The sequence below is a fragment of the Mustela lutreola genome, chromosome 10 (genome assembly GCF_030435805.1).
Source record: "Mustela lutreola isolate mMusLut2 chromosome 10, mMusLut2.pri, whole genome shotgun sequence".
In the NCBI taxonomy this organism is placed as follows: domain Eukaryota; kingdom Metazoa; phylum Chordata; class Mammalia; order Carnivora; family Mustelidae; genus Mustela; species Mustela lutreola.
The window spans coordinates 97,163,268-97,175,660 of record NC_081299.1 but is presented as its reverse complement, the minus strand read 5'-3'; the positions used below and the strand labels follow the sequence as shown (position 1 = coordinate 97,175,660).

At 38.6% G+C, this 12,393-nt stretch overlaps 1 protein-coding gene across 4 annotated transcripts in view; it reads right to left on the bottom strand.

The window, feature by feature from the left end:
• MAGI3 (membrane associated guanylate kinase, WW and PDZ domain containing 3) overlaps window positions 1-12,393 on the bottom strand; it is a 229,693-nt gene that overhangs the window by 60,057 nt on the left and 157,243 nt on the right. For all 4 annotated transcript variants that reach the window (XM_059135306.1, XM_059135303.1, XM_059135304.1 and 1 more), the window contains exons 4-6: window positions 9,173-9,382; window positions 4,049-4,223; window positions 867-946 (exon numbers count right to left, since the gene is read on the bottom strand). In XM_059135306.1, the coding sequence (XP_058991289.1) occupies window positions 867-946; window positions 4,049-4,223; window positions 9,173-9,382 (465 nt within the window). The remainder of the gene's footprint in view (window positions 1-866; window positions 947-4,048; window positions 4,224-9,172; window positions 9,383-12,393) is intronic.

The window sequence follows — 12,393 nt, the reverse complement described above, 5'->3', positions numbered from 1 at the left end:
CTTCACTCTATATTCAAGAAGATGTAGCAAACAACTTTGGTTGGGGTAAAGTCTGTATTTATGTGTAAGATTATACTATTAAAAATGGTATAATTAAAAATGGTATAATACATAAGACAGACAAGCATTACTACCTAAGAATCCTTAGAGAAATTTTTCTACTAAACAGTAAAAACTGTGTGTAGGTAGGGATAGGAGGGTGGGGTATATTGGAGGCTTTCACTGAATTTCTACTGATGCTCTAAATGAAAGCTTAGCCATAAATACTAACACACCTATCCTAGTGATACTAAATTAAATATATTTTTGAAGATTCAATAGCCATGATGAGGCTACCCTGTGGGTAAGAATGTATCTAATTTATTAAAATATTGATTTAGAAACTGAAAACTTTGTCTTTAAAACAAATGTGCAAAAGGGCAATTTACTTTTATTAAGACTCTTAACAAGAATTCTCAGAGAGAAATAAAGTCTTTCATAAAATTAGATGCAATGGGGGCGCCTGAGTGGCTCAGTGGGCGGAGCCTCTCTGCCTTTGGCTCAGTCATGATCTCAGGGTCCTGGGATCCAGCCCTGCACGGGCCTCTCTGCTCAGCAGGGAGCCTGCTTCCCTCCCCACCCCCTGCCTCTCTGCCTACTTGTGATCTCTCTCTCTATGTCAAATAAATAAAAAAATAAAATCTTTAAAAAAAATTAGATGCAATGACATAATTATCAGAGTCAGGTGAGTATGATATCCACCTGCTGCTTATGGGCTTAGGCACATTATGGTTTGTTTAGGTTTTATGAAAACTCACTGTCTAAGCAAGAAGAATAAGAAGGGATTAAGTGAGTAAGTACAGTATAAAAGATTTCTGAAGCTCTACCTCCGTCTTCACAGTCTTCAGGGGCTTTGGCTTTCTTACAAAGACGAGGATCCAACCAGGTGGTTGTCTTGGTATTGTGGCTGCAGAATAAAGATTTCAGTTAGAAACAGTCAAATAAAGAGGGAGGAAAGTATTTCAAAAGCAAAGATTAAGAGTGACTGAAAGGTATATGATGTTTGCACATTTCTCTCCTACAGGCTGTTTGTACACCTCTGATTCAATAACTCTATTGTTCTCAATCTGCTCCTTCAAAACTGCCAGAGAGGGAATGCAATGCTAGAGACACTAATCTGAGGGAGAAGACTCTAAAGAAGAGGTAAAATGCCAACAACAGAATAACAGACACTGATTTAAGCAGTCAAAAATATTTCAAAGGGTGGGCATATAGCCCCATACTGTGCATTATCCGGTTGAAAAAGCTACCTTGAAGACCTTGTTTGGTTGCTGGCTGAATTCCTTCCTCCCTCCCTTCAAAAAACCTTCTATTTCTTGAGTACCTGTGCCGCCTGGAACTGTGCTGACGGCTGGCGATACAGTGCAAGACGGACTGATTCCCCTGCCTTCTAAAGGGTTCTTTAAAAAGCATAAAATAAAAAGTCTTCAAGTATCTCTTTCGGCAACATGGAAGTAAAAGTCATGGGTACAGTTAAAGTCTACTCTACAAACTATGAATCACATGCTGGACAGAAAAAAGGCAGCAGCTCCAAAAGACCCCCCGCCCTGCCCCTCACACACACTCCTTCTTATGAAGCAGGCTGCACGTGCTTTCAAGGAGCACTGCACCAGGCAGCAGATACCAAGGCTAAAACAAAGCCATCACACTGCTGAGCAGACAGCGGTACGGTACGAACATCTGAAACACGAAGATATTAAAGAAAGAAAAACACCATGAAGGAAAATACACTGAAGAAATGATATGTAAATTAAAGTTATTATCATAGTAGTGTGAGAATAACAGTGTGAACAAACTATCATTCATCGGTGTTTTTACCATGAGATAAACTCCTTAATCTTTATATTAATTACTCTTAGGAAATTAAGCCAATGGCTTCAGGGAATTAATCGTACCTTCTCTGACTTTTCTAACTCCTGAGCTACTCTGGGCCATGCAACCCCTTTCTTACACATTGCCGGGTATGATACTAGCTGGTAGATTGTGGTAGAAACACTTTTGTATGCTGAATAATGGATAATCCAAATAGGAGAAACTGGGATTGTTTCTAGAAAGTATGTGTTATCCATTCTGTCAAAGAGATAATTTCTCCACACTCAAGCCAGTTAAATCGATTTTAGCAACATGAAAAGGATCAGAGCTCCAGAGAGGCTTAGCAGCATGTAGACTGTTAGAAAAAAAAAAAAAATTATGTATGTATCTTGCTGAACCAAATTCAAAATTGCTACTTGAGAAAAGCTTAACTTTGGTTCCAATGCTCCAAAATTTTTATTGCTAAATTAGCAGATGTAGGCAATCTACTAGGATTTTACCCAATATTTCCCAAGGTAAAGAAATGTCCATCAGGGCTAGACCCAAAACATGATAGCTAAAGGCTACAGACCGATTTTCTTACAGAGGCATGATTTAACAGCAGTAGTAACGCAGATCAAATACTCCAGCTACAGCAGCAAATACTAGTCAGCTATATTGTGGTTACAAACCCCTTATCAGCTACAGGTTTGCAAATATTTGCTCCTATTCTGCCGGTTGTTTCCCCACTCACTGACTGCTTCCCTTTGCCGCACAGTTTTTAAGTTTGATCAAGTCCCATTTGTCTATTTTTGTTTTTGTTGCCTCTAGTTTGTGTGTCATATCCAAGAAGTCCTTGCCAAATTCAATGCCATGAAATTTTGTCCCTGTGTCTTCCTTTAGGAGTTTTAGGATTTCAGGTCTCTTATCTAGGTCTTTCGTGCATTTTAACAATGTTCAACTATAAATGCATTTCTTTTGTAAATTCTATCCCCTCTCTATAATTTACTAACTTATCCCCATTTACAGTATGAAGTACTGTCAGGTTCAATGTCTCATACTTTGTTTCTAAAGATACTCTAGGCACTTCTAATAACTCCACATCTTACTTGGGGATTTGGTGCTAAAATCAGAACGAAGGTCAAAAGTCTAAGTTCTCCTTGAACAACCCCTTAAACTGTACATAGAGAAAAGTATACCTGATTTTGTCTGCTTTGCATAGTCCTTGTCACTAATGTTTATGCACGTGTATAATATAATCAATTATGTAGCATGTATGGTAAAAAGAATACAATGCACACAAAATCTACGTCTTTTAAATACTGTAATTCCACTTGGTAAAAGCAAGAGGCTCAGTCTATGGGAAGGATGTGGAACTTGGGACCAAATGAGGAAACAGATTCAAGTCTCCCACCCCTAATTCATGTTTAAGTATATGTTCCTTGACTGTAGAGTCCGGCCCTTAATATTGTAATTGTTATTTACCTTATATTCTATAACTTCACTACATTCACATTCTGCCTCTGTACAAATTATTTTAAAGATGAGAATTATAGTTGCATAAAAATATAAAAATGCTTCATAATGAAACTTCCAAAAAAATTACTGGCATATTATTCTTCTCTGGTGCAAACCGTATAAAATTTTAGGTTGATCAAATACATGTGGTATTCTATAGCTTCATAATATATTTATATTTACATTACTACTGCTTTCTCTTAAATTAGGGTTTGTCAGTTTATATGGTACCAATGAGTCTGAGGATCAGTGATATTTCCTTCCCATATTATTCAACTATATTATCTGAATATATCTAGAACAGAAAATATTCAGCTCAGATAATAAATATGCTCTCCCTCCACAGGGTGGTAATTCTTGAAATGCTCAGCAAATTGGACCACCTATCAAAAGTTTAAAAAAACAGCAAGCCAAAATACCCTCCATGCCTACAGGTTTCTTTATTAGCGATAAACCTGCTATTAATCCTCCTGCTTTTATAAAACCATAAGTCAAATACAGGATTCCTTTATCCAAGTCAAATAAAAATGAAATATCATCCAGGGAAGTCATCAGATTAAAGAATCAACAGTTACTTGCATGAAAAATCTTTTTAAAGAAAGACAAAAGAAACGGAAGCCGTGTGAATGAGGATAAAGCAATGGGAAGACCGGCCCCACAGCGACAGGGCATGTTGAAGGAGATACAGACATCTGCTTACTCAATAAAGTAGACCATCCCTGTGTCGGTGTAGGCCATCTCCCAGTTTTTGGGCAGTGGTTCCAGATTCTCATCTCTCATCATATAGTTTCTGAAGTCCATGGAGCTGTTTGTTTGGTTATAACTCGGGACAGTCTTCATCCAATCAGATGACTCAGAATGCCTCTCTCTGCTTTCTGCCATTGAACACAGAGCAGTGAACAAAGTAGGTAAAGTTACACTCGCTTCCAACAGCTCTCTTCATTTCCAACAAAATGCCAAACTTTTAATGCAAATTTCCTTGTGTATTATGTTTACATTCTGCTATCATTTTTTGAGGTAACAAATAGACGTATCGAATTTTTTTCATCTGCTAAGTGATACCAACCCAGTAGAGCACCAACCCAGTAGAGCACCTCTGACGCCAGCCTGGGAAAGCAGCGAATGCCGCACTAGAATCAATTGGGAATATTGGGAATACATGTGAGTTAGTGTGCGACTCACAGAAATGTCTGCAGGGGGGCTTGGGGGGCCCTTTCATGGACCAGGCTATACTTGAAGCACTTTATGTATATGAACTCATGGTCCTCACAGCAGCCCTATGATGATTTACTATACACGTGTGTTTTAGATTGTAGATGAAGAAACTAAGGTACAATGGGGTTAACTTAGTCAGGGTCACACAGCTGCTAATAACAAAGTCAGGATTCAAATATAGGTGGTCTACGCTCTGAACGGCTATACAAACCTCTCTCACACACATTTAGCACAGGCCTTTAGAATAATACTAGTTTTTAAAAAAAATTACACTCACTAGACTTTCTGTTGTTAAGTATAATTCTCTGTTGGTGATAGCACAATCCTTTGAGAGTCCCAGCGCCCTTAAGGTAGGTGAGAATACTAAAATATGGTTACTGTCTAGGGAATTCACAATTCATGAGCTTCAAACTTACAACTCCAAGCTGTGGGTAATCAGAATCTTCGGAGAGGACTTAGATGTCATTACATATAGTACTTCTACTCCCACTGTCCTTCATTCAAACAAGTCCTATAATCCACTATTACTGCTACTTATTACCCTTCACCATTCCTCACCCCTCATCTGCGCCCTTGCCATGTCCTCATCGCCCTACTTAGGCAATTTAAGTTCCATGATCAGCCACGATCGTCGCTCCCTTGCAAACGCTACAAATTTCTCTGCCTCAAACTTACTTCAGCATATGTGCCCAGCTGAAGCCTAACTCTGCTTAACTCTTTCCACCTGCTCTATGTTGGCACGTGCAGCTGGACGCAGGTTACAATAACTCGTCCACTTTTAATTCGTGATCATTAACCTCAAGAGAGCATATAATGGTGTACGATAATCACAGGAAATTCCTCTAGTCCGTTCACTCTGACACTCTCCTGGATAACTGTTTCATACTCTTCTTCTTAAATCTACCATCACTTCCCCCTCATCCCTAATCTCATCGGATGACCCTGTTTCATCCACAAAGTGAAATCCAAACATCAGTTCTCAGTAGCCATCTTATCTGACCTATAGATGGCATCTGACATAGTTGATCATTCTCTTCCCCTGGCTTCTAGGCCCCTCTACCCTCCTGGTGCCTTCTCAGTCGGCCTGAGCTCCACACCGTAGAGGTTCAGGGTTCAGTCTTTGGACCTTTCCTCTTCTCTTCCTAGAGTTACTCTTTTGGTGATCTCAGTCAGTTTCACTGCTCTACATGCTCTATTGCTGATGATGTCTCAACAGGCATCTTCAGACCAGACTAAGACTTTAGATCCAACTTCAAATAGGACATTTGCATTTGGATGTTTAACAAGCACCTCAAGTTTAAAATATCCCAACTGAAGCTCCTACTACACTTTTCCAACCCAAACGGACTCCTCTTACTATCTACCTCATCTCGGGGTGCCTGGGTGGCTCAATGGGTTGAGCCTCTGCCTTCGGCTCAGGTCATGACCTCAGGGTCCTGGGATAAAGCCCCACATCAGACTCTCCATTCAGCAGGGAGCCTGCTTCCCCCTCCCTCTCTGACTGCCTCTTGGCCTACTTGTGATCTCTGTCTGTCAAATAAATAAATAAAATCTTTAAAAAGACAACGACGACGATGACGACAACAATCTACCTCACCTCTAAGTCCAGAGTGCTAACCATTACACAATGGGGCCTCTACCTCATCTCAATAAAGGCAACTCCATTCTTCTGGATACTCAAGTTAAAAACCTTGAAGTGATCTTTGACCCTGTGCTCTCAGACCTCAAATCCAGTCTCAGCAAATGTTACTGGCTCAGGCCACTTCCCTGTCACGCTTTCATCTGGTCCAAACCACTATCTCTCGTGTAAATTACTGCAATAACCTCTTACCTCGTATCGCTGTTTATGCCTGCCCTCCTACTGCCTGTTTTCAATTCAGTAACCAGAACGAGCCTCTTAAAATCTGTTTTATCGTGGTACTCTTCTACTCAAAACCCCGTCAAGCTTTCTCATCTCAGAATAAAAAGCAGAATTCTTTTTTTAAAAAGCAAAATTCTTCCGACGACGTATAAGATCCTACATAATATGCATTTCCACACGCCCCCAATCACCATCCGACTGATCTCATTGCTCGTTGTTCTATTTCATTCCATCCCTCTGCTCCAACCACATATAATGCATTGTCCACATTGAATCCAACTACATTGGTTTCCTTGCCTTTGTCTGAATATTCCAGGCATGCTCCCACCTCAAGGCAGTTGTACTTAAAATTCCCTCTGGCTGGAATGTTCTCCTGCCAGATATTTTGAGTTTATACCATCACTTCTTTCAAAATCCTCTTCTCAGTGAGATCTTTCCTGCTATTCTACCTAAAATCACAAACTTTGGCCGCCACCACTTCTTATCCTTCTCCTCCTCTGCTTTTTCTCGTTAGCACTCTCTAATAAGCCATATGTCATTGATTCATGTTGGATAATTCTTTCTCTCCCACTAGAAGGCAAAGTTCATGAAGACAGGAGTTTTTGTCTGTTTTGTTCAGTGCTTTATTCCTAGCTGTTAGAAAAATGCCTACCACTTAGTGGCCTGGCAGGTGCTCAATAACTATTTGTTGAATGCGCAGCTAGAATAAAACACACGATTCATTCTCCAGGCGGAAAAAAGTGACAGAAATTAAAAGGCACCCAATCTGTAAATCAGTCTGGAAGGGAGTCACAATCTTGGGACAGAAGTATGTTGGAGGAAAACAAATGCAACTATATGATCTCTCATACTTGTCTGAACACAGTTGAGGTGACTGTGTGAGAGAGTTTGCTTAATAGCCAATGACTTGAAAATACTGTTTATGTAACAGGCAACACTTGGAAAAAAGTTTTAGCATTATTGTATAACATATGTCTTCCTATGTGGGCATATTAGCATTCTCACATGAATTCTTCAGCAAGATATAAAATAATACACATACTGGTGCATACAGATTATTCTTCAACTATCCCCTCACCCCTGCCATCACTAACAATTTTCTGATTTTTCAAGGCAGGAATTCTAGTCCTCAAAAGCAACACACAAAGCACATTTCCACAGCTTTCAGTAAGTTAACAACCAGAGTTCGTACTTATTCAGAAAAGACCAAGGGCTTTTAGTCCTGAGTTTTTGTTTTTGTTTTTTTTCGTTAAATAGTGTGGATATTTTCTCTTACAAAGAAATATATAATCCAGCGGAAGTGCCCACACACAATACAAACTGCCTCCCACTCTTGGATACTTGCCCTTTAAATATCACCAGCAAAACTTAGTAACCTCTGGTTTAACCACAGGTTTACAAGACAAACACAAAGCTATGCAGATCACAGAGAGGATTCCTTCCCAAGAAACTGCAGTGGTCACTGAGAAGCTCTGCATTAGGAAGTAAAAAGAGAACACCCGCCCCCGCCCTGCCCCAAATGAGAATACGTAAATTCCCACCTTGGGACAGATTTATGGTCTCTAATCCCAGTCTTAAACATTTAAAAATGTTAACAGATTTCATTCACTTGGTGGGAGAACAAAGCTGATATCAACCTCAAATGGCTGTACTGTGTGATGATTTCCCTTAACTAAACGTCGGTAAAGAATTAGACTGAATTCACCTAAACCTTTTCAGGCCTCTTTTCAGTCTCTACACCCAAGTATACTGGGGTAATTAATTTAACATCAAACATATTATGTGGCGTAGCTATGTGAGATGTTAGGACTATAAGACAGGACTCACACTCCACAGCACGACACAAATGGACATATTAAGACGGTAAATTTTAGTAGCTGATGAAAGAAAACACCGATGCTTTGGGAAAATAATATGGTAATGGGTTCTGCAAATTTGGGGATGTTATCAAATTCATCCATTTATTGGGTATCAAGGAAATATTTTTCTTTGTTCCTACATTGTGCCAGGCACTGTTTACGGTGTGAGGATTAGAGCAATGAACAAAACAAGCAAAACTTCCAGCCCTTGTGAAGCTCATCTTGTAGCGTTTTGAATAAACATATTATAATAAACAGCCCAGAATTAGTTCTGCTGAGTTTCTGTAGCTTCCTACTTATAAGCTCAATTAGAAGGGTAAGAGTCTTCCAAGCAACCACTGCATTTTTTAAGGGGTACTTGAAGGAAGATTCTTCACCACTAAATTTCTGTTGGTTTTGCATTTAGTGAAAAATAAGAGAGGTCTGGAAAAAGAATTTTTTTTTTTTTTTTTTTTTAGTGGTTCAGAATTTAAACTCAATATAGCACTAACACACATCTTCCAGATAATTTTTACTGGCATGTTTTTAGTTGAAGCCTGTATCTTAAAACTGTATTTTGTTCATACCCTGTAAAGTACGATGTAGACCAACCAGATTCTCATCTCCCAGAACCTCAAATCTTTCAAGCAGTGGGATCATGGCAGGTCACGTCATTTCTAATGGTAGCTTATCACGGACTGATCCCAACTGCCACTTGGTGAAACCTCACTTCGGCTTGTAAGACGGTTGACAGAGACCCACTTCATTCCACACACAACCTTTTACAAATAATTAGAATTGCATCACTTGCTCTACGCATGTTTTGGGAGAGACTCTACTGCTTCCAGGTCCGTGTCGTGTTCGAGCCAACCCGGGAGATCAACGAGAAGTCGTTCTACTACTCGCAAACCTGCAGCCCCGCCGCCGTCGACGGCGTCCTTGTCCTCGTCTTCGTCCTCTTCAGGTAGAGAGCTGTCCGTTCTTTCCATCCTGCTGACAGACGTAGTTCGCTTTCTTTGGGATTCTGTGTCAAACTCATTATCGAAGAGGACCTGATCAACGGGATCTGGCTGGAAAGGGCTGGGTTCTGCTGGAGGCTTGGGAGTTCCATAGAAGTTTCCTGAAATGGACAAAATAGGCAGCTGAAAGGACTGATGTGGAATGGAGAGGCAGAACAAAACGATCCCATGTCTCTGCCCTGCTGTTTCATACCAAGGTTTCTGAATGGCCAAAAGGAAACCCAAACACTTCTTCCTGGGAGTGGAGGAGGGAGAAAACAGAAGAACTGATTTCTCAAATGTCCTTCACCATGTACATTCTAACGCTAACTGCTTAATACTATTTGTACTAAGGATAGGAACTTGACTTTATATACACAGATTATTTATTCCTACAGGGCTTGATTTGCATGGGCTCTAAATTAGGGCCTAATTTGTGAATTTAAATGCATCAATGCTCTCATGTAAGACTAACTGGCATAAGAAGTGGGAGTAAAAGAAGAGAAAACGAACTCAAGTAATTTCATTCTGATGTGTAACATAATGAACTATTTTGGTAAAATGAGGAAATATGTGGGTAAAGGATAAAGCTAAGAACCAGTGTGTGCTGAAATGTAGGCTGTTTATATAAAAGTAATTTTTAGGTTCTTTGAGCATTCTAATTATTTTATTTGACAATTTATTGAACAAATAGAGACATTATTAGCATAATTCAATATTGGCTTACTCTCAGGAAAGCAAGAAATACTTTAATATTCTAAGTCTTGAAGATCAGGAATTTTCGCAGTAAAAATAAATGTTCCAGAATAGGATGAAAACAACTGAGTATCTTAATTCGTCATGCAGTTCCCAGTAGGGAGCCAAATACAATGGAAAACCACTTGAAAGTTCCAGCTACATTAACAATCTGTGGCTCCTGCTAGTTTCTACCTTTTATCAGCCACTATGCTAATGCTATCGAAAGATATAGTTAGGGAATAAAATATTCACACTCTTCTTTCATTTATTTATTTTTAAAATCACACCTTCTAATCAAATTCTTGGACTCCTAAAGAGGCAGTTAAGATGCTCATCACATAAAATAAATTAATGGGGTATATAATGAATTATTTGTCTCTGATGAAAAAAAGCATAGGTTGTTCACCACCATACAGAGGCAAATCTACAAATCAATTTACCTTGAGCCATGTGTGCCTTGTGGGAAAAGCATTAAGATAAATTCTTTGGACATCTGACTTTGTTTGTGTGGTGATTGTCATTAAAATATTCAAGACAAAACAATGAAATCAAACCAAAAAATTTTTCGGCTACATCTTGTCTCTCTCCCCACTCAAGTAATCCACTGCTCCCAAGTCCACATTTGAAATGGAGTTACCCGTCAGGCAGATGGATGCAAAGATTTGTATTAAAACAGACTCAGAGGGTCTCTGCAAACTTTCTAGCCCAGAGTAAAACAAGGACCCAGTAAAGAGGCCAGCTCATACTTCTCTGGGATGGAGGATCCAGAAATATTCCAAAGAGAGGTCTGGTTGGGGAACAGGATGCTCCAGGATCTCAATTTTTCCTGCATTGTGTCCAACGATCATGCTACCCAGGAATCTGGACATTCCATGATAAAAATAAAAAATCCTCCTTTCCTAAGGATGGTAGTTTTAGTAGCAACATTAGACACATGTTTTATTGTGTAGTCTTAGTAATTATTATCTCACTCTAGGAAGTTTACCTGTCTTCTAGGGTGAAATCAGACAAATTAAGGATATTTTGATTGCCGCCATGATCAGTAAGATTTTAGGACTTCATAATAAATTCTGGCACTTCCTTATTTAAACATAATTATTGGACTTAAAGAATACTAGCATTGCTTATAAGGAAATTGAGTATTTTTCTTGAGTTGTTGGTAAATATCAAGATTTGAGACACAGCAAGGCATAAAAATGACATGGTCTGTGAATCTTGACTATAGTTAATGACAGAAAAAGGTTTTCATCTTTTTGAAACTGTTCTGGAGAGGTTTTTTTCCTGCCTCTTTTTTCTTTTCTGAAGGTTTTATTTTTCAAATAGAACTACCAACTATCAAATATTTTAAATACATATAAAATCACAGATACTTATATTAGAAACTTATTTATTTATTTAACTTTTGCTAGATTCCTCTCAGGTCTCCATTTTCTCCCTGCTTAAGGACATACTTACATGTCCAGTTAAGGTCCTAACTTCCTGTCAGTGCTTCCCATGCTCTCCCTGAGTTTTCCTGAAGTTGGTATGTGTCATTTCCCTGCACACTGTGTACAATTAGGATGAATGTATATGCATACATAATATGTAAATACCATTGTTTTCATTAAAGGTTCATAAAGGTTTTTCTAACGTTTCATATATTTTTATAAACAGTATGCTGTACTGTATTCTTTGATAACTTTCCTTTTATACAATTATATTTCTAAGACTTGTTCCTGTTCATATATGTAGATTCAAGTTTATTTAATTGCTGTATAATAGTCCATTTTCATGAACAAGTTAAAGTAAATATTATGAATTCCCCTACTAAAACAGAGCTGTTTCCGTTCTCTCCCTATTTCAAATAATGCTGTAATAACTGTGCTGGTATGTGACTATGTAGGCACATAGATAAAGATTTCTCTAGAGCAGGCTAGAAAGGGAACTTCTGGGTAAGAGTTAAGTGCATCTTCAAATTTACTAGCTATTGCCAAGATGCACCCCAAAGGGATTGTATCATTTTATACTCTTGCCACCAATATACAGGAGTTTCCTCTTCCCACAATTATCAGACTTTAAAATTTCTGTCAATCTTATGGGTGTGAAATGGTCTACCTCAATTTGCATTTCCTTTAAATTTAGCACATAGCAATTAATAATATGTAATATGCCACTTTGTCATCTCCCATGATCTTATACTTAACAGAGAAAAATGAAGGAAAATGCCTTTGTGATCTAGGGACAGAGCAGGACTTCTTCAACAAAACTTCAAAAGCACAAACCCTAAGAAAAACAGTGATAAATCTGACATACAAAAATTAAGGATTTCTGCTTAACAAAGAGACAAACGGACAAGCATATGAAGTGATAAAACGGGAGAAAATATCTGTGTCCAATAAGGAATTAACATCTAAAT